This window comes from Delphinus delphis, chromosome 21, assembly GCF_949987515.2.
Source record: "Delphinus delphis chromosome 21, mDelDel1.2, whole genome shotgun sequence".
Classification (NCBI taxonomy): domain Eukaryota; kingdom Metazoa; phylum Chordata; class Mammalia; order Artiodactyla; family Delphinidae; genus Delphinus; species Delphinus delphis.
In genome coordinates, this window is record NC_082703.1 from 12,053,370 (window position 1) to 12,078,892 (window position 25,523).

The following is a 25,523-nucleotide window of genomic DNA, read 5'->3' on the forward strand; positions in this document are numbered from 1 at the left end:
TTAACATTAGTACATACAATGTTTACTATCAAAAAGAACTTTAAAGCCTTAAAAGAGCTTTGACACGCCTTCAAAGTTGAATTTCTAGAATTACAGCAGAAAAAACATTCTGGCCGATAAGACTTTAAAGAGCTTGGCTGAACTGTGAAATGTTCAATGTGGCAAAACAGACGGAAGAGGCAGAAACTGATAAATGGCATCAGCTAGCAAAAATACGAATGAGCGAGCACCTTACTGTATATATTTCTATCTCGTCCTCATTTGGTACACTGTAAGATGGCACACTCCAAAAATTACTATATGCAGAGAGCAGCCCTTTTCTAATCCTTTATGTCCATATAGATCCATGGAGACCAACATTAAAGTGTTTACTGCCTTGAGTGCAATCAAGGTATGGCATGATTTTAATGTGAATCCTTTATTGTCCTGTAAGGTCATGGTATAACTGATTTCATGGAGAACAGGTGGTTCGCATTTCTTAACTAGTTGCTCTGTTCTTTCTCTTCCACGTTGAGTACAGTATCCACAGTTATTCCTACGTCCTGCAGTGACCAGCCTCTCTCCACTTCCAGAGCCCTTCTGGGAAAGGAAGTGGAAAGGCTGTATAGGGATGTGTGGTACCCAATTTTCATCATCCAGTCAAACAAGACCTAAAAGATAAAAAGCTTAGTTATCAAATACTGTACAAAATTGTGTCCCTCTAGATCACCATAATATTTTACGATTCTTTCATTGTTAAACCATGCCCCTAGGAGTCATGAAACAGAACTTTCATACCTTTCAAAGGAACTTTCAAGAGTTTAAAGGAAAAGAGCATGCCATGAATTTTGAGATGTGAATGACCTTTAATACCTGTTGTTTCAGAGAAGGCCTAGGGACTACTGGCACCTACAGACAGCAGAAGCATTTAACAATTAGGAAAGCCCCAACCAAACAGGAATGGAAAGATTATCCAATAAAAAGGTTAAGAACAAAAGGTTAGCATTTGGGAAAAAAGTCATTCAGATTATAATCTAAGCCAACAGTCCACATGGAAATCACCCAGGAACTGTCACAACAGACATGTCCACGTCCCAGAGACTCTGCCTTTTGATAACCCAATATTCAATGGGCCATCCCTATAAACGTATCACATTTCCTTTCATGAAGATTCCCTTAGTAATTGTCCAAATTTCCACTTATTATTGCCTAAAAATAATGCCTGCTAAAGGATGGTTTGTTGCTTTAGGAAGAAAGCTGAATGACAGAATGTTCTCAGAGGATGGTGGTGTATCAATTATAGATAATCCCTGACTTCTACCACCATCCATGTACCTACTGATATTCCATGTAATAAATGTGTATTATGTCATAGAGTGTCATAATTTTCCAATACATGAATATGCCTTCTTTTAACCAATCCTTCCATAAACACTTATACCTTTGACCATTTGTCTTATTTCCAAAGAATAAGTTCTCATAAATGGAATTACTGGGCCAAAAGATGTATTTTAAAATATATACTGATAAATTATCCCACAGGAAGAGTGGTCTGACTTACATTCACATGAACATTTAATAAGAATCCCTGTTTTCTGCACACACTGCCCCAAACTGGGTACTATTCTTTTTGATCTTTGACAACTTGATAGGTAGAAAACGGTATCCGTTTTAATCTGCATTTTTCTGATTCTAAGTGAGGCCTAACATTCCACTGAGGTATTTTTTTTTTTTTTTGGCTGTGTTTGGTCTTTGTTGCCGCGTGCGGGCTTTCTCTAGTTGTGGTGAGCAGGGGCTACTCTTCGTTGCGATGCGTGGGCTTCTCGTTGCAGTAGCTTCTCTTGTTGCGGAGCACGGGCTCTAGCATGCAAGCTTCAGTAGTTGTGGCACGTGGGCTCAGTAGTTGTGGCACACGGGCTTAGTTGCTCCGCAGCATGTGGGATCTTCCCAGACCAGGGCTCGAACCTGTGTCCCCTGCATTGGCAGGTGGATTCTTAACCACTGCGCCACCAGGGAAGCCCACTAAGGTATTTCTTTTCTTTGATTTGTATAAGCTCCTTATAGAAAAAAATAACTTTTCCAAATTTTTAACTTGATGAACTTTATAGAATTTAAAAATTTTTATGTAGTCAAATCTGTCAGTATTTTCTATTATGGTTTATAGTATTCTTGACATAGAAGGTTAAATGCAACAGTAAGGATAGAAAATTAGTTAAATAATAACAGAAATTTTTAACACACACATAATATGTTCAAATGCACTTAAAAGTAGAAATACACCCAAATATTAGTAATTGGCTTTGGTGCCAGACTGCAGATTAAAATTTCTTTCTACTTTTCTATATTTTTCAAATTATTGCTAGTGAACACAGTATTGTTTTCAAAAGAAAAAAAGAAGTCTGTTAGAACAAAAAGAAACAAGCTTTAAAGAATGACCTGAAAACTACATACAAGCAATGGGGTTTACGTTAATAATCCATCAGGGATAATAAGAACAAAGTTAATACCACCTGCTTCCAAAAGCTTTGAAAGCATCTTACCCACCAAGCTGTGAAAATGTAATTAAAACAAAAAACAAATAAAAAAAAAGAACTGAAAAAAATCTGAATGCAAAAATCACATTCAAGAAGGCTCAGCATACCTAATTCTCCAAATTTCTTCCACGTAGAGTACATATAAATCCCATTTACCAGGACTTCCCTGGTGGCCCTGTGGTTAAGAATCTACCTGCCAATGCAGGAGACACAGGTTCGAGCCCTGGTCCGGGAAGATCCCACATGCTGCAGAGCAACTAAGCCCATGTGCCACAACTACCGAGCCTGCACTCTAGAGCCCACGAGCCACAACTACTGAGCCCATGCACCACAACTACTGAAGCCTGTGCGCTCTAGGGCCCATGCTCCACAACAAGAGAAGCCACCGCAATGAGAAGCCCGTGCACCGCAACAAAGAGTAGCCCCTGCTCGCCGCAAGTAGAGAAAGCCCGCACACAGCAACGAAGACCCAACACAGCCAAAAAATAAATTTAAAAAGAAAAAAAAATCCCATTTATCCTCACCTGATGGGAGTACAGACAATTGAAAACACCTCCTCCCTGCATGGGAATAAACTATTGCCAAATTCAACACAAATGTGTCTCCAGGGCTTCCCTGGTGGTGCAGTGGTTGAGAATCTGCCTGCTAATGCAGGGGACACGGGTTCGAGCCCTGGTCTGGGAGGATCCCACATGCCGTGGAGCAACTAGGCCCGTGAGCCACAACTACTGAGCCTGCGCATCTGGAGCCTGTGCTCTGCAACAAGAGAGGCCGCGACAGTCAGAGGCCCACGCACTGCAATGAAGAGTGGCCCCCGCTTGCCACAACTAGAGAAAGCCCTCGCACAGAAACGAAGACCCAACACAGCAAAAATAAATAAATAAATTACTAAACTCCTACCCCCAACATCTTCTTTAAAAAAAAAAAAAAAATTTCTCCAAATATGATTCTCCTCACCTGTGAACTGCAAGACTTAAAAAACCTTCTCCTCAGGACACGCCCACTTGGACATCGAAGAGCAACAGTCACGACCTGAGGAATAAAAATGTTCAAATGAGAATTTCAACCACTGCTCTTTGCAATTCCAAAACCACTACTCCTACGAAACACCTGTACACAGTTCTAAGAGCTCACATGGAGTTCTGTAGGAATTTAGCTCTGAGAGTTGTACATAAAAATTAAGGTCCAGATAAAATTCACCCTAAACACAGAAATAATTCTTCTAAACCTGAAAAACATCTTCCCACTGATTGAGGAGACTAGTGACAGAGCCTTCCAGAGAGGACACCGAGACGCAAGGCTTCTGTCTGCCAGACAACATCAAGACTGCAGCTGGGCTCTGAAAGTGACCTACCAAACCAAGAAGATCCAGGGCCACCTCAGAGTCTGCAGACAAGACAAACACTAGACTGGAAGGAAACAAAAAGCTACCCTTTTCACTCCAACACTGTAGGCTGTGCTCCATGCCTACAACATGTGCGCAAATGAGAGACAAGCCTGGAGCCGGTCCTGGTTGCTGGGGCTGCAGGAGACCCTCCTCCTGGGAGCAGCTTTGTCCATTTTACATGTTGAGTTTCCCCACCATCTTTCCTCTGATAAAAGAGTTAAACAGCTAAAAAGAGCTTGCAACGTGCTAGTATATTAAAGGACACTCTAAGAAGAAAAGAGTGAGAGGGACCAAGAGAGTATCACACTAAGTGGAGTGAGAAAGACAAATACCATACGATATCACTTGTATGTGGAATCTAAATATGATACAAATGAACTTACGAAACAGAAGCAGACTCACAGACATAGAAAACAAACTTTATGGTTACCAAAAGGGAAAGCAGGTACGGGGAGGGATAAATTAGGAGTTTGGGATTAGCAGATACAAACTACTCTATATAAAAGAGATAAACAACAAGGTCCTACTGTACAGCACAGGGAACTCTATTCAATATCCTGTGATAGGGCTTCCCTGGTGGCGCAGTGGTTAAGAATCTGCCTGCCAATGCAGGGGACATGGGTTCGATCCCTGGTCCAGGAAGATCCCACATGCCGCAGAGCAGCTGGGCCCGTGTGCCACAGCTGCTGAGCCTGCGCTCTAGAGCCTGCAAGCCACAACTGCTGAAACTCACACGCCTGGAGCCCATGCTATGCAACAAGAGAAGCTGCTGCAATGAGAAGCCTGTGTACCGCAGCAAAGAGTAACCACCGCTTGCTGCAAAGAGAGAAAGCCCACGCCCAGCAACAAAGACCCAACTCAGCCAAAAATAAATAAATAAAGCCAGAAAAAAAAAAATCCTGTGATAAACCATACGGAAAATATGAAAAAGAATACGTGTATATATGTATAACCGACTGACTTTCCTGTACACCAGAAACTAACACAACACTGTAAATCAGCTATACTTCAACTTAAAAACAGGAAAAGATGACGATTTAGTTATTAATTCTGATGTTCGTTATTTACCGTTAGGAAACCCTTTACTATGGTCAACATTATCCCAACTGTCTGGGAGTTCTGTTGGCAGCACAGTTTGCAGAAATGGTGGTTTTATGGCAGCACCCACCACCCTTCAGGAAAGCCATGTTAGAAAATATTTCTATTCAAGTAGGTAAGGTGTTTGACTCATACCCAAATCAGTGCAATCTTTAGCTCTGTCACTACTTCTACTAAAGAAAATTTTATAATAAAACAAAGAAATCACAAACTAACAATCACTGATTAAAAGCCAATTATGCTTATTTTTATAAAACTTAACTTTTACAGAGAGGTTTTGTTCAAACTTTAATGCTCTGATAGGATACTTAAAGCCAAATGCTTTAAGAAAAACTAAGGTTAAAATACAGTGAGTCAGGACTTCCCTGGTGGCACAGTGGTTGAGAGTCTGCCTGCCGATGCAGGGGACACAGGTTCGTGCCCCGGTCCGGGAGGATCCCACGTGCTGTGGAGCGGCTGGGCCCGTGAGCCATGGCCACTGAGCCTGCGCATCCGGAGCCTGTGCTCCACAACGGGAGAGGCCACAGCAGTGAGAGGCCCACATACCACAAAAAAACAAAAAAAAATTTTTAAAAATTAAAAGAAAAATACAGTGAGTTAACATTTTCTATTATGATTAAATACTTAAGAGAAATGAACAATCGTTGTTTGAAACCCAGCTACTGTTCTGTCATTACAATTACTGTGAAAGGTGGGTGTATAATTTCTCCTAAGATTACTGACAGTCTAGTGGACTGGCCTATGAATGGGTAAAAGGCCTGGGACACAGTGTAAATTGGAAAGTAAATCACTGTCCCAAACACAGATTATTAAATGAAATCTAAATGAAAAGTAGCAGCAATAATTAAAATGTAGTTCCCTTTAGAATGAAATAAGATAGCATACAATAATGAAAATAGTTGCTATGGTATTATGGTAACAATATGATGATTTACAAAACTATTTTCAAATTATCTTAAATTCTACACTTATTGTCTTTTCAATTTAAAAGTAGAAGAGTAACATATGGTAACTATTCTATTGTGAATTCTAGATTACCGTGAGTTAATTCTCCCTCTCATTTAAAAAAATCTTACTGTATTATTTTAGAACTCTATGGATAGTTGTAATACGAAATACATAACAGGCACTTAAAAAAATCAGGGTATAATGCTTAAGAATTGCATTATGTTTCAGATTCCCCACTCCCTTATCAGAAATTCATGTTAGCCATTAGTTCCCTCATCTATTAGTCTGCTCCTAAGTCCAAGCAGGCTTCCACTATAACAGGAATTTTCTCATATGGCTCATTATTATAGAGCCACAGCTACTACACATACAGAAACACACACACACACACACACACACACACACACACACACACACACAGTGAAAACTTCATTCTGTTCTGATAACCTTTAAAATGAATGTTAGTCCCTTCCCGAGCAACAAAGGATTATAAAGATGTCCCTCACAGCCACTATGGAGAACATTATGGAGGTTCCTTAAAAAACTAAAAATAGTGCCCGCTTCAGCAGCACATACACTAAAATTGGAACACTACAGAGAAGAGAAGCATGGCCCCTGCGCAAGGATGACATGCAAATGCATGAAGCGTTCCATATTTTAAAAAAAACTAAAAATAGAATTACCATATGACCCAGCATCCCACTACTGGGCATACACCCACAGAAAACTGTAATTCAAAAAGACACATGCACCCCAATGTTCACTGCAGCACTATTTACAATAGCCAGGTCATGGAAGCAACCTAAATGCCCATAGACAGATGAATGGATAAAGAAGATGTGGTACATATATACAATGGAATATTACTTAGCCATAAAAAGGAAAGAAATTGGGTCACTTGCGGGAACACGGATGCACCTAGAGACTGTCATACGGAGTGAAGCAAGTCAGAAAGAGAAAAATAAATATCGTATAATATCACTTATGTGTGAAATCTAGAAAAATGGTACAGATGAATTGGTTTGCAAGGCAGAAATAGAGACACAGAGAACAAACGTATGGACACCAAGGGGGGAAAGTGGCAGAGGGGTGGGGATGGTGGTGTGATGAATTGGGAGATTGGGATTGACATGTATACACTGATGTGTATAAAATAGGTAACTAATAAGAACCTACTGTATACAAAAATAAAATTCATATATTAAAAAAAAAAGATGTCTCTCAATGGCCTATACGGGAAAAGAATCTAAAAAAGAGTAGATATATGTATAACTGATTCACTTTGCTGTACACCTGAAACTAACACAACATTATAAATCAACTATACTCCAATAGAAATTTAAAAAAAAAAAAGGCCCTCTATGCTGTGGGTGACACCACACATTTAATGGGCCTAACTAATAAGGAAATAGAGAATTTCCTGAAAATTATAACCTCCAGTATTCCTAAAAGTGAAATTATTCTTTTACATATGGACTCATGAAATAGTTGTGTAGCTTGAGGATTAAAATATATTAGTTATGATGGGGCAAGCTTTTTTTTTTTTTTTTTTGCGGTACTTGGGCCTCTCACTGCTGTGGCCTCTCCCATTGTGGAGCACAGGCTCCGGACGCGCAGGCTCAGCGGCTATGGTTCACGGGCCCAGCCGCTCCACGGCATGTGGGATCCTCCCGGACCGGGGCACGAACCCACGTCCCCTGCATCGGCAGGCGGACCCTCAACCACTGCGCCACCAGGGAAGCCCCACGGCAAGCTTTATGTATGATGATATATCATGATTATGATACCAGAGCAAAGTTGCAAAGTTGGCCAAATACAAAATGGTACTTTGCAGAAAGCCAGAAACAATATGACTACACAACTTACAAACATCCTAAAATCTTGGGTAACTGTGGCAAAGCACTCATTGCCTACTCCAAGTGTGCCTTTTTAACTTTGAAAACACTTCTTTAGGGTGATAGGGTAAAGGATGGGTTAGAAAGGCACACTCCCCAAACTAGAATGCTTTCTTTTTCTTGTTTTTAACTTTGATGATGATGATGACACTCCACACTTAAGGTCTACTTTCACTATTAGGAAACAGTCAATCACAAGGGAGGGGAAAAGCCAGGCAGATGTCCAGAGGGACCAGGCTAACTGCCCAGAAACAGGTCATTAGATCAAGAGTAGGATAACAAGGTCAATGAGAACAGGAGCGTTATTGAAAGAGGGACTGCGACACTGAGAGTCATGCAAGGAGGTAAAACTAATGGCTGGTGAATGGTTAGCGGGAATTAGGAATTTATGCTTTGAATTCTTAGAAATCTATGAGCAGTAGCAACTGCACAGGTGGAAAATGCCTTGCCCAATGATGATTCTAATAGAATCAAAATCTTCCAATACTTATTTGCTTTTCTTGATTAGTGTAGAATACACTGTAAAAGTATCAACCAGTATCAACTATATATTAGCAGCACTCTTCATAAAGCTTCATTACATAATATAAAGTTGCTTGTACCTCATTAATACTATATATATATACAGTGCATTTAACTATATATATACTATATATACGGTGCATACGTTTAACATGTGATTTTCAGGTAACAACTATTTACCTTAATTTTGTTGACTTTATTAACCAAGAAAAGAGCAAAGAGGACCAAAAATCAGAGCAGAGCCAGAGGAAGAGCAAACAGGAGCAGGGAGAAGAAAACAGGGATAGTACTGCTCCTAGCGAAAATAAAGGCAAAGTTCTGGCACAGCCAGAGGGCCAGGGCTCTCCCAGCAGGGACCTCGGAGACTCCTGCCTGTGGCTTCAGCTTCAAGTGAGGAGACGGGATGAGATCTCAGTTAGGTTCATTCCAGCTCTAAAATTCCATTACTCTGACATACACTTTACTAAGTGTAGCACAAAATGTCATCTACCCAGTATGGGAAAAGGGTAGAAAAGAAACAAAGTGGAATAACTATGAATAACTCTTATAAAGAGGAGAGCAACATCAAATGCCTCTGGGTGGAGGTCTCCTAAAAGGGCACAGACCTGAGATTCTGAAGAACACTGTCCTTCTACCTATAATCACAAAAAGGTACAATTTCAAAGGATTCACTGACAACCTGAATGTCTGTCATCACCTTTGGTGACAGACTGCTGTCCTGCAGGAGTAACATCACGTGCTTTAAAGCCCCAGTAACTTCTTAAAAGGTGTTCCCTGTCAACCTGAGCTGTACTTAATCACTCCTGTATTGTAAGTGTTTATTATGGATACCAACCCAGAGCTTAAGGAGAGGTGAGGGTGCAGGAGGCTCAGGACAAACATGTCATGGGTATGGATTTGATGGGTGTAACAGGGAGGAATTAGACGTTTGGTTTTTCCTTAAATTGAGTTTCTCCCGGGGACTGTGATTCTCCTGAGGATTGATCGCACACTTCATTGTCTCTATTTCTGTATGACTTTCAGATTTTCCTCAGACATCCAAAATACTAAACTTAAATGTTGCAAATGCGTTGACAAAAAAGAGACCCTCCTATGGCTTTCATGGCTGTCTCAAAAATGGTTTTCAGGGAGTGTAACAGCTGCTGAGCCTCAGGAAATGGAAAACCATCCAGCTCTCCTTTGCCTAAGCTACTTCGTGGTTTTAAAGACACGTGTTCCCGTACATTGGAGACTGTCTGAAACTGAGCTGGGCAACCGCAGGAAGGCAGCATAGATTATGACAAAGTTGGGCAGAGGGCAGCTCAATGCAGCGGGGGGGCTCAGTCCAACCCCGCTGTGCAAACACCAAACCAGCCTTCAATTCTAACACCTACAAAGTAGCTGCTTTCTTCATTTTCTCTTTAAGGGGAAAACTACAATTTGAAGTCATCTGCCTATTTTGATTCTGTTTTAATAGGTAACTCATTTGCTGACCTAAAGTTTTGGAAAAGCCCGAGTATCCTATCTCTGCCTGATGAAGTGGGAGGGCTTTGAAACACAAGCTCGGCAGACAGCAGGCTTCCAAAATAGGACTCGCGATGAGGAGTTTGATATTACCCCATATCAAAACAAGGTCTAATCATAGTGCAGTCACATAAGCACTGTGCTGTCTCTCCTCTCTAAACCCAAATTTATTCATTTTTTGGCCACACCTCACGGCCTGTGGGAACTTAGTTCCCCCATCAGGGATCAAACCCAGGCCCCAGCAGTGAAAGTGCCGAGTCCTAACCACTGGACCACCAGGGAATTCCCATCTAAACCCAAATTTAGATAAAATGTACTTACTTGATATTAAAGAAAATAGAAAATATATTTAATTTTCAAAGAGAAAAAAAATAAGCTTACTTCTTCAGCTATTTCAGGAGGTTCCTCAGGTAAATCAAGAACCTAAAGAAAAATAAGTATTTAGTAACAGGAATGTAAACAGTCTGAAGAAGAAAAAAATAATCTCAACATGAAGAGTTCCTTTCGATACAGTGTTTGGACATATCTATCCTTAATGAAATATTTTCTTTTAATATATATTTATAAAACATTTACAGTGAGAACGAGACTCACTTAATAAACATTTTTGGATAAGCAACTTTGTGCTAACAGTAGATCATAAAAGCAGGATTTGAGACGATAGCTACCATCTATACACATTTAAAGAACTCCGTGTTTATGATGTTCCAAGACATCATACAAAAATGTACTACTTACAGAAACAGAGGGTAAATATTAATTAAGTTCAATAAGACCCCCAAATTATTTTGGTTCATACATATACACAGTAAGATGAGTGCATATTTATTTTTCTTCACCAGCATCTTCTAGGGGACTGGATAACCACCATTCACTTTGGTTGCTTTCATGATTTACTCATGATTCCCTATTTCTGTTAATCTATTAAAAAAACAGATGTACGGACCATTTTCTCTCATTAAAACACTTGTTATGAACAATTTCACCTCCCCTCCGGGATGCTTTTTATTTTTTAATACCATAGATTCCATGTTTTATAACATTTTGTCTAACAAACATTAACTGCATTTATTAAATAAACCATTTGTTTTTCTTTGGTATAAAAAGCATATGTGACAGTCAACCGAAGGTTACCATCAGCATGAGATAATCTGTGCTATTAACAAAAAGCAAAGAATCTTGAAATTCTAATTAGTCCTATGGACTAAATGTTAGACATAGTTCAATGATCTGATTCTTACTCTCAAGCTCCATGAAGGGACCAGGAAACCTCAGACTGAAAAGCAATATGTTAGAAACTACTTTTAGGGACTGGATAGCCTACTAGCTTTCCCTAAGACTCAATAAAAACAGACTTATTTCAACCTCAACCAGCTCCAAATCATAGTCAACTTAGGGATTAAAGATTTGAAAGAAAAAAAGGACTGATAAACCTGGGCATCATTCCAAAGTGAACAGTTGCTAACTCATTCCCTAGAAGGGCCGCTGAGAACAGTGATACACTCATGTTAATAATACGAGCCGCTCACTAAATATGACGTCATTGTGTCTTACCTACCCAGAGGAATATTTCCCTTCGTAAACATAATATTTTTCATTTCTATATAATTTAATTACTTCCTCAAAAAGAACTATTTTCTAAATTTATCACCATTTATCTTCCTAGATTCCTTCTAAAGTTTGGCTCAGAACATTAATATTAAACAGGAAAAGTGATGCTTAATGAAGCTGAAGCTTAATGAATCCAGATGGAGACACCATCTGGATTAAAAGCCAGTCCTAATCTTCCCTCAGTATAACACTTTCACCCACAGAACAATACTCTTACTGCACGCGGATACAGCTCAGTGAGCAGGCATTAAGTAATGAACCTCCTTCTGCGTGGGCTGTTCAGCGGGTGGTGAAACTTTGGTTACAGGCTTAGGCAAGTTCCGTCTCTTTGCTGCTTCTCTGTTTGATGTTTCAGAAGATGTCTGACTCTCACTTTCAAGCACCAAATCTTTATCACCCTGGTCAAAAACAAGACAAGTTCTAAAGAGATGTTCTCTATCGACTTTCTTCTATTCACAATGGTTATTTCTTTTACCCTGATGGCATTTCAGTAAAAACAATATAATTAAGTCATTATTAGACCCAGAAATTTAAAGCATTATCTCCTTAGACCAAAAAAACATGGAACTTAACTAACGTCTCATAGAAACCACCCTGATCCAGCTCTGGGGCTCCCTCTGATAGTACAAGGCTGAGAGGGACCATTCCATTTTAATTGACCCCTAAGTTTTTCAGTAAGAAGAAAGAAGAAAACCTGAATATCCTTTCCTCCCTGCAGTAAAGGAAGCAAAGCAGTGCAAGAGACTGTGTCTTTAAAAGGCTGTGAAAATAGAACATGTGTGTAAAAACACAGGTCTATGCACGTGACCAGGCAATACTTCCATAGCTGAGTGTGGCCCTAGTATCTTGTTATATATAAATATCTTTTAGCTCTCAAATTCAAACTTTGATCTTCCATTTGAATTAATCACTTTAGGAGGGATAGGATTTTATTCCAGAAATCTTAAAGATTACTTTTTATTATCTATTAAAACCTTTTCCTTAGCAAGATAACTCACTTAAATGTCAAAGTCTCAAATATATACTTATTAGTTCAATAATGCCTTTCTTCTATATGTACTGACCTTTGAAAAGTTCTCTTTATCAAACTAAAAATGGGCACCATTTTGGTGGGCTGTTTACCCCATTCCTTTATCCTAAGAGAATTTGTTGGAAGGAGCATGGGGCATGGGAGTCAAGAGATATTGATTCTAGGGCTTCCCTGGTGGCGCAGTGGTTGAGAGTCTGCCTGCCGGTGCAGGGGACACGGGTTCATGCCCCAGTCCGGGAAGATCCCACATGCCGCAGAGCGGCTGGGCCCGTGAGCCACGGCCGCTGAGCCTGCACGTCCGGAGCCTGTGCTCCGCAACGGGAGAGACCACAGCAGTGAGAGGCCCGCGTACCGCAAAAAAAAAAAAAAAAAAAAAAAAATATTGAGATATTGATCCTGAACAATTAACTGGGCAAACTTAAGCCGCCTCACTGCAAAACTAGGGGCTGGATCAGCAATGGGTACACTTTCCTTCCTAGAGTCTCAGGTCATAACACCAACAGTCTGCTCGCTCCCTGACTTTCTTTTGTCTCCATTAATTAGGTTAAAATATATACTAGTAGTACCATGGAGACATAGCCTAAAAGCAAGGGGCAGAATGACTAATTCACACCGTGACCGTTTCAGAAAGAAACGTGGCAGGCTAAGGTCAGGCTGTCAATGTCTAACATACAAAACTAACAAGACAAATGCAACTCAGAAGTGAAGTCACTACATAGACTAGTTGCATTTTATGTTGCCGTCTTTCACATTAATTTTATTACCCACGCTTGATTGTTTTATGACATATTTACCATTATGAAATGAACACAAACACTCTGCTTCACTGTCAGAATCCTGTTTACCTCTACTGGATCATTTTCTTTACAAAATGGTGAAAGGTGCAGTATAAACAGAAAGCAAAAGAAAACAAAACAAAAAAACCAAAAATGTCTTTGGGACAGAAAGGATCTTACACAAAAAGTCTGCGGCCAGTTCTAAAACCGAATTCCTTTATGAATAGCCTTTTTTTCTCTGTAAGAAAACTTAACATTGTAAATATCCATTAGCAAATGACAAAATTCATACTCAATGCCAAAGGAAAAAAGAGTCAAAGGTCAATTTGGCTTTAAAAAAACAAAGCTAAACATGATGAATATTACGAGAGCTTATAATACCTTAGAGATCGGAATTCCCTCAAATGAAAGATGTGATTTGGTCAACAGTTTTCTCAAAGACTGCCTTCTGTTAGAGCTTTTCGAGAATCTAAGTTATATACTCTTTAGACATCAAAAACCACTTAAACACTTGTGACATACTAATATGCTAAATAAAAACTGATATACAATCATTATAAATAAAGACTCCTAAAAAATAGACTGGACTAATCATTTGTAATTTTTTAAAAATCAATACATGCTAAAGAAAACATAAGCAGTAGCAGAATTCAAAATATAATATTTTCTAACCCCAAGTTTATGACCATGGCTTAACTTCCAGGTTTCACCCGTCATACGATAAAAGCGTTCTTCCAGCTTTTTCAATTTCATTTCCTGGTGTGGTTTTAGAACATTCTCTATGTATCTGCTGGCCTGTTCCAAAAAACATAAATTAGGTGGTGTTACTATACATTAACATTCCTAAGATCTTATTTACATTGTCTATAATGTTGTACATAAGAACCAAGTAAGAAACGGTGTTTTCACACTAATTCAATTTTGCCAAAAAAGCAACATCCTCCACTTCTGCATCACTCTCTAAAAATCTGCATTCGTGTTTAATGCAAATAAAAACAAATGTTCTACACTTCTGCTTGTATGGCAGTGTACCTATATATCCTTCAACGTGTTTTCAATGCAACAAAAAATTTACGAGGGGCTGGAATACAAAGATGTAGAGGACAAGGCCTTTGACTTCCAGGAACTTAAACCCAAAGCTGTTTGCTCACGGCATGATGCCTAAGGCATGAACTGGTTTGGAAGAGCATTAATTAAATGTTGCTCGATCATGGTAAAGTAAAAAATATTTTTAGACTCAAAAGACATGGAGATTCTGGTTTTAAGATGACAGAGTGAAATTATTTCTGCCTCCCCTGCCTCTTGAAAAATCACCCCAAAACAACCAAGGGAACAAGAAACAGAAACCCTAATTCCATCACCAATGAAAAACAGAGAAACACTATAACCCCCAAACCACTATATGTAAGGACAGATAGAGGAATGATAACTGATCTGAGTGAGAAAACTGCAACCTAGGTGCTTGCAAAGGATGACAGCAACAGGAAGCCAGCCGTGCACGCCACAGACTGGAACAGCTCAGGAAGAGAGACACCAGGTTCCCTGGCGGGGACACAGGGTGAGGGGCAGAGCTAATATTGGGGGTGTCGGAGGAAACCATGCATCAGCCAAGTGTTACCAACCTGAGTTCTGGGACTCTAATCAACAGAGTTGGTAAGAAGCCAGGTGAGAAATTCAGGCGACGTTTTACTGGGACGCCTGCTGCAGCACCTGGGAGCGGGAACAAGCAGCAGGTTCCCTTGCTCACTCCCTGGGGCAGGGGGGTGAGCTGGTCCCTTAAATAGGGTGAGGCGAGGCCTGGAGGGGCACTTAGGTGGCCTGCCCACCCCCATGGTGGTGCTGTGTGCAGGGGTCACGAGCAGTACCCTGCTTCTGCTCCTGGCACCTCAGGAGACGCAGTTGGATTTTGGCCTTTTTGTATCTTATTGTTCATAATTTGTCCCATTGCACAGGCATGCTGTTATGTTTAGTCCCTTATAGTTTCTTTGTATTCTGTTGCTTTGTCCAGGGACAAGAACTGCAGTAAAGGGTCCCAGGTCCCAGCCTGTCTCACAATGAGTTTGTACTGAACCAAGGATTAGGACTATTCCAATTCCTTGCATCTGAGTTTCTTAAAGAAAACGGGGGAAAATTATAAAAGAGTTATTGGACCCCCAGACCCACTACTCTACCACACATCCAGGCATGAAGGTTTATTCTCTGGGAATATGAACCAGAAAGGCTGCTGAGTCACAGATCCAGGCCTAGTGGAGGGCAGGAATGCAAACTAAAACAGAAAGAGCACATGAAAATGCACCCACTGGAAGGTGACACTCCCCAGCCCTTCCCAACTTGACTCAGATTGCTGGCAGCCAGGCCTTAAGAGCCTCCCCCGCCCCCCCCCCCCCCCCCCCCCCCCCCCCCCCCCCCCCCCCCCGCCCAACCTGGGAGAATGGAGATGCATTGTCTAGAGGAGGTGAATTGCAAAAGAGAAACCCAGAGATACTGACAAAGCTAACTTACTCCTCAGTAACCCTACAGTTAAATTGGTGTCTACCCTATATCAGCAGACAACCCATCAAGCTTTGCTCCCATACACAGAAATTCCAATTAGCTTGATCTTCCTTTTTCTTTGAAGTAAAACACAAAGCTTGATGAAATTTTACAAATACTTACACCAACAGTTAGCTTTTAGTGTACGATTCTTAAACTGAAAGGACGGAGCCAAGAATTACCAGATGATTAAGGAAAGCCTCCGACGCGAAAAATGGAGACTAGAACTAACAAACAGAAAAAGGGAACCTGAAAAACCACACTGGAATTTTGAGGATAATGGTGCAATACTTCAGAATTCTAATGATTTTCAACCTGTAATTCTATACCAAATCAAACTATCAATCATGTGTCTGAGGAGAAATATCACCTTTTTAGAATCCAAAGACTCAAAAGTGTTATGCATCACCAGGCACATGTCTGCCCAGGCTGGGCACTTCACCATGTACATAGATACACTGCGAGATACTGATTTATTAGTTTCCCTTTGTCCAAAGAGAGAAGACAGAGGGTTAAAGGTTTTAGACTTTTGCCAAACAGAAGAATCCCAACTTTTTTTTCGAACCCTCAGGAATTACAGATGCCAATTAGTATATAATTGGCATATAGATGGAATTATAGTTAACTAATCCATCTCACATGCAAATCTTTAAAAATGAATAGTAACTTCCACAGGAAATAACATTAAACATTAGAAGCTCAAATATTTACAAGAGAACTTCTTAACAAAAGATCTCGCAAGGACACTTTCCTTGCTACTGAATTCAGATCAGGGTAGTTACAAATGTATTAAACAGTAACTACTCCCACCCCCTAACAAATATATAGGCTTTTACTCTTGGGATCTTTTTTCAGCCTTCACTTGTTTACTTAAAAAAGGAATAATTTGCTCACCAGAAAAACAAGTGGTAGATGTCAAAATTTTAATGCCTTTGTACCTAGGCCTTTGTAAAGGGTTTATGTTTTTAATATTTAGGTAAAAGTCCACAATGAGTCTCCTCTTTTACAAAGGGCAATCATCAATCTGGCAACTGCCCAAATGCTACCTGTTAGATAATCATCCATGGTAAATGCAATTCCTAGCTAGCAAAACCAAACTTGGATGGGATGTAGCAAAAGCGGTGCTCAGAGGTAAAGTTACAGCTGTAAATATCTAATTAAAGAAGAAGAAAAGATATCAAATCATTACCTTTACACCTTAAAAATCTTGAAAAAGAACAAATTAAACCCAAAGCTAGCACACAGCAGCAAATAATAAGGAAGAGATAAACAGAGAATAGAATAGAAAAACAACAGAACCAATGAAACCAAAAATTGTTTCTTTAAAACGATCAACAAATTCCAGAAAACTTTAACTGGACTAAGAGAAGACAACTAAAATCAGAAATGAATGTGGGGAAATTACTATCAACATTACAGCAATAAAAAGGATTATAAAGATGTACAATTGTATGCCATCAAATTAGATAACCAAGATGAAATGGACAAATTCTGAGAAACACACAATTACCTAAACTAACTGACTCAACATGAAATAGGAACTCTCAACAGACCTAACATAAGACTGTGTCAGTAGTTAAAAACCTCCCAACAGGGGCTTCCCTGGTGGCGCAGTGGTTGAGAGTCCACCTGCCGATGCAGGGGACATGAGTTCGTGTCCCGGTCTGGGAAGATCCCACATGCCGCGGAACAGCTGAACCCGTGAGCCATGGCCGCTGAGCCTGCGTGTCCGGAGCCTCTGCTCCGCAACGGGAGAGGCCACAGCAGTGAGAGGCCCGTGTACCACAAAAAAAAAAAAAAAAAACTTCCCAGCAAAGGAAAGTCCAGGACCAGATGGTTTCACCACTAAATTCTATAAAACCTTTAAAGAAGAATTAGCACCAATCCTTCTCAAACTCTTCCAAAAAACAGACGAGGTGAGAACAGTTCCTAACTCATTCCGTGAGCTCAACATTATCCTGATACCAAAGCAAGGCAAAGACACTACAAGTAAATTAAAGACCAATATCCCTTATGAATACAGATGCAAAAATCCTAAACAAAATACTAGCAAACTGATCCAACAGCTTATTGAAAGGAGTATATACCAATGCCAACTGTAATTTATCTCAAAAATGCAAGATACTTCAACATAATAAAATCAATTAATGTAATACATATTAATAACACAAAAGGGGGGGAAAAAACCACATGATCACCTGAATTGATGAAGAAAAAGCGTCTGACAAAATTCAACACTCTTTCATGATGAAACTATTTGAAACAAGGAACAGAAGGGAACTTGCTCAACATAACAAGCATCTAGGAAAAAATCCATAGTTAACATCATACTCAATAGTGAAAGACTAAAAGTTTTCTAAGATCAGGAATAAGACAAGGATGCCTACTTTCATCACTCCTATTCAACACTGTTTAAAGTTTTAGCCAGAGTGATAAGGCAAGAAAAAGAAATAAATGACATTGCTTTTGGAAATGACGAAGTAAAACTATCCCTATTCTCAAATGATACGATCTTATACATTAAAAATCCCAAAGAATCCACACACAAAAACCACTAGCGCTAATAAAAAAATAAGTAAAATTGCTGCACACAAGATCAACACACAAAAATCATTTGTGTTTCTATACACTAGTAATGAAAAATCAAAAAAGAAAATTAAGAAAACAATTGCATTTATAATAGCAACAAAAGGAATAAAATACTTAGGAATAAATTTAGCCAAGAAGGTGAAAGCTATGTACACTGAAAACTACAAAACATTGTTGGAAGAAATTAAAGACAGAAATAAATGGAAAGATATTGCATGGTTATGGATCGCAAGAATTAAGATGTCAATACTCCTCGCAGCAAAGAAGACTTAATATCATTAAAATGTCAGTACTACCCCAAAAAATCTCCAGATTTAAATGCAATCCTTCTCAAAATCCCAAAGCCCTTTTTTGCAGAAATGGAAAGGCCAATCCTCAAATTCATATGGAATTGCAAGGGGCCTCAACAGCCAAAACAATACTGAAAAAGAAAAACAAAGTGGGATGACTCACACTTCCCGATTTCAAAACTTACTAAAAAACTACAGTAATTAAAATAGTATGGTACTGGCACCAGGATAGATATATATAGATAAAGCAATGGAATAGAAGTGAGGGCCCAGAAATAAACCCATATATCTATGGCCAACTGATTTTCAACAAGGGTGCCAACACTACTCAATGGGGAAAGAATAGTTTCTTTAACAAATGCTGTTGGGACAACTAGATATCCACATGAAAAAGAATGAAATTGGATTCTCATCTCACACCATACACAAAAGCTAACTCAAAGTAGGTTAATAACCTAAATATAAAAACTAAAACTATACACTCTTGGAAGAAAATATAGGGGTAAATTTTCATGACTTTGTATTTGGCAATGGATTCTTAGATATGACACCAAAAGCGTGAGCAACAACAAAAATAATAGATAACTAGACTTCATCAAAACTAAAAACATTTTTGTGCATCAAAGGACAATAACAAAAAAGTGAAAAGCAATCCACAGAATGGGAGATAATACTCACAAATCAGATATCTGATAAGAGTTTAGTATCCAGAATATATAAAGAACTCCTATAATTCAATAACAGAAAGACAAACAACCCAATTTAAAAACAGGCAAAGAACTTAAACAGACATTTCTCCAGAGAAGATATACAAATGTCCAACAAGCACTTGAAAAGGATTTCAACATCATTAGTCAATAGGGAAATGCAAATCAAAACCACAATGTGATACCACTTCGTATACATTATGATGAGTACTGGGGGGGGGGTGAGGGGTGGAAATAATAAATGTTGGTGAGGATGCAGAGAAACTGGGACACTCAGAAACTGCTGGTGGGCATACAAAATGGTATAGCCACTGTGGAAAATAGTTTAGCAATTCCTCAGAAAGTTAAAATATAGAATTACCATATGACCTAGCAATCCCATTTCTATGTATATACCCCAAAGAATTGAAAACAGGTATTCAAATACTTGCACAAAAATATTCACAGCAGCACGATTCACAGTAGCCAAAAGGTGAAAACAACCTAAATGTCTATCAGTGAATAGATAAACAAATTCTGATCTGTCCATACAATGGAATATGACTCAGCCATAAAAAGGAAAGAAGTACTGATATATGCTATATGGATGAACCCCAGAACACATTATGCAAGTGAAAGAAGCCAGACACAAAAGGTCACATGTTATATGATTCCACTTTTATGAAATATTCAGAATAGATACATCCATACAAACAGAAAGCAGATTGTTGGTTGCCAGAGGATGGAAGGAGTGGAGAATGGGGAAATAAATGTTCAGTGGGTATGGGGTTTTCTCCTGCAGTGAAGAAAATGTTTTGGAACTAGACAGGGGTAGTGGTTGCACAACATTGTGAATATTCTAACTGCCACTGAATTATACACTTTAAGATGGTCATGTCATGAGAATTTGACCTCAATAATAAAAAAATCTGAACACAAACACATAAAGCAACAGACCTAAATTTAAAATGCCCCAGACATTTTTGTATTCTCTTTATATACTCTCTGAAACGTATGCTTTACCTTTTCACCCTGTGCCTCTTGCTGTTTTTTCCTCACAAGTTTTTGCCTTTTCTCATTCTTCTCTTCTTCTTCTAAGACATCAAAACATATAAGTACTTTTTAATTCCCAAGTATCAGTACGTTGAATGTTATTTTCTCTGAAAATCTTCTGTAGATCTTCACATTTTGGGAGAGAAAAGCCTTCAAAAAACAGACTGTATTTTTCAAATAATGAAAACGAGATACACACAGACAGTTGAAACAAGGAAATCCGCAAGAAATTTCTTTCTGTAAGAAAAGGTCTATTCTGAAAACAAAAATTCTCTGACATGTATTGTGTGTTACAGTTTTGGTGAGGAGCCTTCAAGAATAACGATGGGGCTTCGCTGGTGGCACAGTGGTTAAGAATCCACCTGCCAATCCAGGGAACACGGGTTCATGCCCTGGTCCAGGAAGATCCCACATGCCACGGAGCAACTAAGCCCATGCGCCAGAACTACTGAGCCTGCGCTCTAGAGCCCGCGAGCCACAACTACTGAGCCCGTGCCACAGCTACCAAAGCCCGAGCGTCTAGAGCCTGGGCTCCACAACAAGAGAAGCCACTGCAATGAGAAGCCCGTGTACCGCAACAAAGAGTAGCCCTGCTCACCGCAACTAGAGAAAGCCCGCGTGCAGCAACGAAGACCCAATGCAGCCATAAATAAATAAATAAAATTTAAATAAATAAATAAACAGTAAAACAGAACATAATGCACCAAATTCACTATTGGCAAGCTTCTTTCTAATAGGATATAAGAATGTATACATTAGTTTCAGGATTCATCTGTTCTGAGGTGAACTACAATATTGTTTTTTGTTTTGTTTTTTAAATAAATTTATTTACTTATTTATTTTTGGCTGTGTTGGGTCTTCGTTGCTGCATGCAGGCTTTCTCTAGTTGCAGTGAGTGGGGGCTACTCTTTGTTGCGGTGCATGGGCTCTAGGCACGCGGGCTCAGTAGTTGTGGCACACGGGCTTAGTTGCTCCATGGCATGTGGGATCTTCCCGGACCAGGGCTCGAACCCGTGTCCTTTGCATTGGCAGGCGGATTCTTAACCAATGCGCCACCAGGGAAGTCACTACAATATTGTTTTAAAAGGCTTCTAACACAAACTTTTACTTACCACAAAACAAAACAAAAATAAGAACAAGCATGGTTTCCTAAAATTAAGAGCACTTAACTATACATACGATATAAGTGAGTAAATAAAAACTGCCAGAATGGAATGAAAAATAAATTATCTTTAACTCTTAATCTTAACGATAGTTACCATTTGTAGAACAGTTTACAAGCTGTACGTACCAAACAGCAGTTAAGCTGCACAAACACACAGACAATTTAAAATTAGCAAATGTGCAGAAATGCTATAGTTTCAAATGTATATACAAGAAAAAAGTATAATTTCTCATAAAAATATTGGGATTTATAGCCTATCCAAAGTTGTAACTAAAGTTGTAATGATTACTCTACCTTGAAATTACACAGCACAAATGAATGGTAAAATGATTCTTATTGTGCAAAGTTCTAGAATAAATAAAGGAAAGAAATTTCGGTAGAAAAGTATAAAAGGGTAGCATAAACAATAAACTTACCTTTCAGATAAACTTGGGAAGATTTAAACGAGTTAACCCATGAGGTAGTCACAGAAATAATTAATGTAAGGAGAGTAAGCAGTAAGAAAATCCGGCCACACAGCAAAATTAGATCTTTGATTCCTTATAAAGGTTAAAGAAAAATACAATTAAAATTCAAAACATTTTTCTTGATACTAGGTATTAACACATTAGAAGATCATTTGTACTGGAAAAGTACAGTAAAAGTTAAGGTATGCAACTGTCTTAAAATTTTTCATATAGTCTCCTTTGGGTGCCAAAATTCATAATGACTGTCATTACCAGAGCAAGTTTTCAGAAAATGATTCCAGAACATCTTATGTCTCAGGAATATAAGTAGAATTCGAGTGATTGGCTACATTATAAATATATGACTATCAATAATGCATAAATTCTGGTTTCCCTTCTTCCCAGAGAAGGGAAGAAAATTATCCACATAATTGGGAATTAAATTGTGATGGTATCATCTTATCAAATTCTACTTCTATTTAAAAATAGTCACTCTCACTGAAACAGCAAATTCTTATTTCTGACAGTTAAATTATGCAACTCTGTACTTCTCTATTTCTCAATATTTATTCTATCATATGTAAATAAAATTACTAGATACATGTTTGCCTAGAAAAAAAGTAAAAAATTTGGTTTTGTATTACCTTAAGAACCAAGATGAAAATTAATCAGCAGAAATGTAACAAGTACCTACTTTGTGTAATACAACTTGCCAAATGGTGAGGGAGTGTAGATATAAAGTAGGATAAAAAATGGTTTCTACCCTCCAGGAATTTTTAGTTTTGTTTTATAATTCTCAAAAGTTACCAGACAGACGTACAGAGGAACCATCTTACCAACGTGATGGGGGCTGGCAGTTAGCCAATTAACTGAAAATTAAAGAAGGAATTATATATACAGACTTAATTTTTAACTGAAAACATATATATATATATATATATATATATATAATCCTTTTTTTAAAAAAAAGTAGTTTAAAGTTGTTTAGCGAAGTTTTTTTTTTTTTCTTTTGCATTACAGCCCTTCCAACCTTTGCCAGCATTACTACTGATTCAGGTATTGCTCAATATGACACAAGATTAAATCTCAGGTAACTGTGGTCATTTCAAAAGTAATTTGACACCTAGAGTATTGGTATTTAGAGAAACGGTTGTGTTATAGGATTTATGCTCCATATATTGCTTTTTGTTCTAGCAAGCAAGCAATTTCAAATGTCATATGTGAATACAAAAGAACTAGATTAACGTGTGCACCTCTCAATTAAAAATTTTTAAAAGTAAGTTGAGGTGTTTTGTTTTGCTTTGTTTATACCTATTCTCAAGAGCCCATATGCAGGGCACTTCAAAGGATAACAAACGTGAGGAACCAGCATTAAAGTATTTAGCTTAAGTACAAGTAAAAATGTATCAGCAATGAAGGCTTTTACAGAGTAGAAAAAGACAGGAATCATTTTTCAATGCATGTCCAAAAATATAGCCCAGGTGAATGAACACTCCTCTTCCCTTTTAATTCAATAGGAGGAGGAGGAGGGGAGAAGGGAGAGGAGGGGAGGAGGGGAGGAGAGGGAGGAGAGGGAGGAGGGGGAGGGGGGAGGAGGGGAGGGGGGGAGGAGGGGGAGGAGGGGGAGGAGGGGAGGAGGGGGAGGAGGGGGAGGAGGGGGAGGAGGGGGAGGAGGGGAGGAGGGGGAGGAGGGGAGGAGGGGAGGAGGGGGAGGAGGGGAGGAGGGGAGGAGGGGGAGGAGGGGAGGAGGGGGAGGAGGGGTCTCTGCTCTCAGGAAGTACGTTCCTCTGTGGTCAGAGCTGATCATGTGAACAGATCTCCTTCTGCAACCCTGAGTAAACACCTTCTCATTGACTAGTGACTCAAATATTAGTGCAAAGTAGAAGATTCTAGATGAGCAGAGTAAGGGTGAATTCTTTAAGGTAAGGGAGCAGGTAAATTCTGGAATAAGTGTGAGTTTAACATTTCTGTATATCATTTGGATAAAGGTCTTGTTAGATTCCAATACTGCTTGAGACTTCTGGAGAATCTCTGTAGATTTTTTGAAAAGCATTTTAATTTCTTATTTCAAGCAACATTCTGGGTACCTGACTTCTTGGGGGGTAGGGAGAAAGAGAGGAAATATACAAAGCTCGGTTTCATCACAGTCTCTAATTTTAGGACTGAGTTTAAAGAGGGAAACAGACATGTAAACTGATCAATAATATGTCCAAAAATGAACTGATTCTCCACTGGTCCACCAGTTTCCTTTCAGTTTTTCCTTTATCACTGGCACCACCAACGACTTGCGGTTGTTCAACTCCACATGTAGGAGCCATCCTTGAATCTCCTTTCCCTCACCCGAATCATTAATCCATCAACAAATCCTAGTTGGCTAATATCCCAAATCTGTGCACATTTCACCTCCTCTGTTATCCTAGTCAGGCCAACCATCAAACAATCATCACAACTTCCCTACTTCAGAAGCCTAAGATGCCTTGCAGCTTCCTTACAAAACATTCTGCACACAGAACCCAGTGACCTGTTTTAAAACCTTAGGTAAGTCCCTTAACCTCCCTATATCTCAGTTTCCTCAACTGTAAAAAAGGGATTATAATAGTACCCACCCTCTGATTGTAAAGCGGATTAGATGAGGTAATGAATAAACACTTAGACTTTGGTTTACAGTACGTGCTAAATGAATGTTTCTACCTTGAGCCAATCTCCCTCTTAAGTCAGTCTCCTTGATCCAGCCTCAATTTTCTTCATCCTTTTCCTCCAACGCATCACAATTCCTTTGTCTGGAATGTTTTCTCCCGGCTTTTCAAAGTGGTGGTTCCTATCATCATTTAAATCTCTGCTTAAATTCCTCAGTAGGCCTACATCACATCAACCTGTTTATTTCCTCTTGAGCATTCAACACAATTTGAAAGCCGTGTATATGCTTGTTCATGTGCTTTCCGCCTCAGTCCCCTTTCACGCAAAACCTCACCAGATCTGGAGAGATTTTTTGCGCCAAGGGGAGTCGGCCTCCCCAAGGTGAGTCGGCTTCACCAAGGCGGCGGAAGTCTCGCTCCCCCCAAGGACCCGCGCCGGAAAACGGAGGCAGGCGCGGTGCAGCCTGGGAATCGTAGTCAAAGCTGCCTAGAGGGGACGCGGCTGGGAAACGGAAATTCTACGCAACGTTCACAGGACCGTCACCTGGGTATGAGCACCAAGAGGGAAAAGCCAACACTTACCCAGATCTGGGATCCCACGCTGGAGCTCCAAACACAAGAGCGGGAGAGCAGCAAGGAGGAAAGCGCCAACAACGCCACGAGAAGCCATAGTGGAGGGCGCCCCGCTTCCGGGCGGAAGGCCCGCCCCTTCCGGTTTCTCCTCCCTTGGAAGGTGGAGTGGAGAAGCCCTGCCTAAGGGAGGAATTTGGGGAGACAGCTAGACTCTAAAGTCAGGTCGTTGGTCGGACTGAGAGAAGACCAGGTTTTTGAACTAATAATCTG

At 39.5% G+C, this 25,523-nt stretch overlaps 1 protein-coding gene and 1 non-coding gene across 3 annotated transcripts; one reads left to right on the plus strand and one right to left on the minus strand.

Moving 5' to 3' along the window:
- On the minus strand, window positions 1-25,364 carry UBXN8 (UBX domain protein 8). Of its 2 annotated transcripts, XM_060001206.1 has the most exons (8): window positions 25,263-25,364; window positions 22,015-22,137; window positions 20,404-20,474; window positions 13,956-14,078; window positions 11,738-11,875; window positions 10,248-10,289; window positions 3,471-3,545; window positions 1-650 (listed from the first exon to the last, which is right to left on the minus strand). In XM_060001206.1, the coding sequence occupies exons 1-8, from the start codon at window positions 25,348-25,350 to the stop codon at window positions 483-485; spliced, it is 828 nt and encodes a 275-aa protein (XP_059857189.1). In that variant the 5' UTR covers window positions 25,351-25,364; the 3' UTR covers window positions 1-482. The 2 variants fall into 2 exon arrangements, with proteins under 2 accessions (XP_059857189.1, XP_059857190.1); XM_060001207.1 differs by lacking the exon at window positions 3,471-3,545.
- LOC132417774 (U6 spliceosomal RNA) lies at window positions 6,500-6,606 on the plus strand. Its single transcript, XR_009517927.1, has one exon. It is a non-coding gene; the product is annotated as a U6 spliceosomal RNA (small nuclear RNA).
- Window positions 25,365-25,523: the final 159 nt, after the last annotated feature.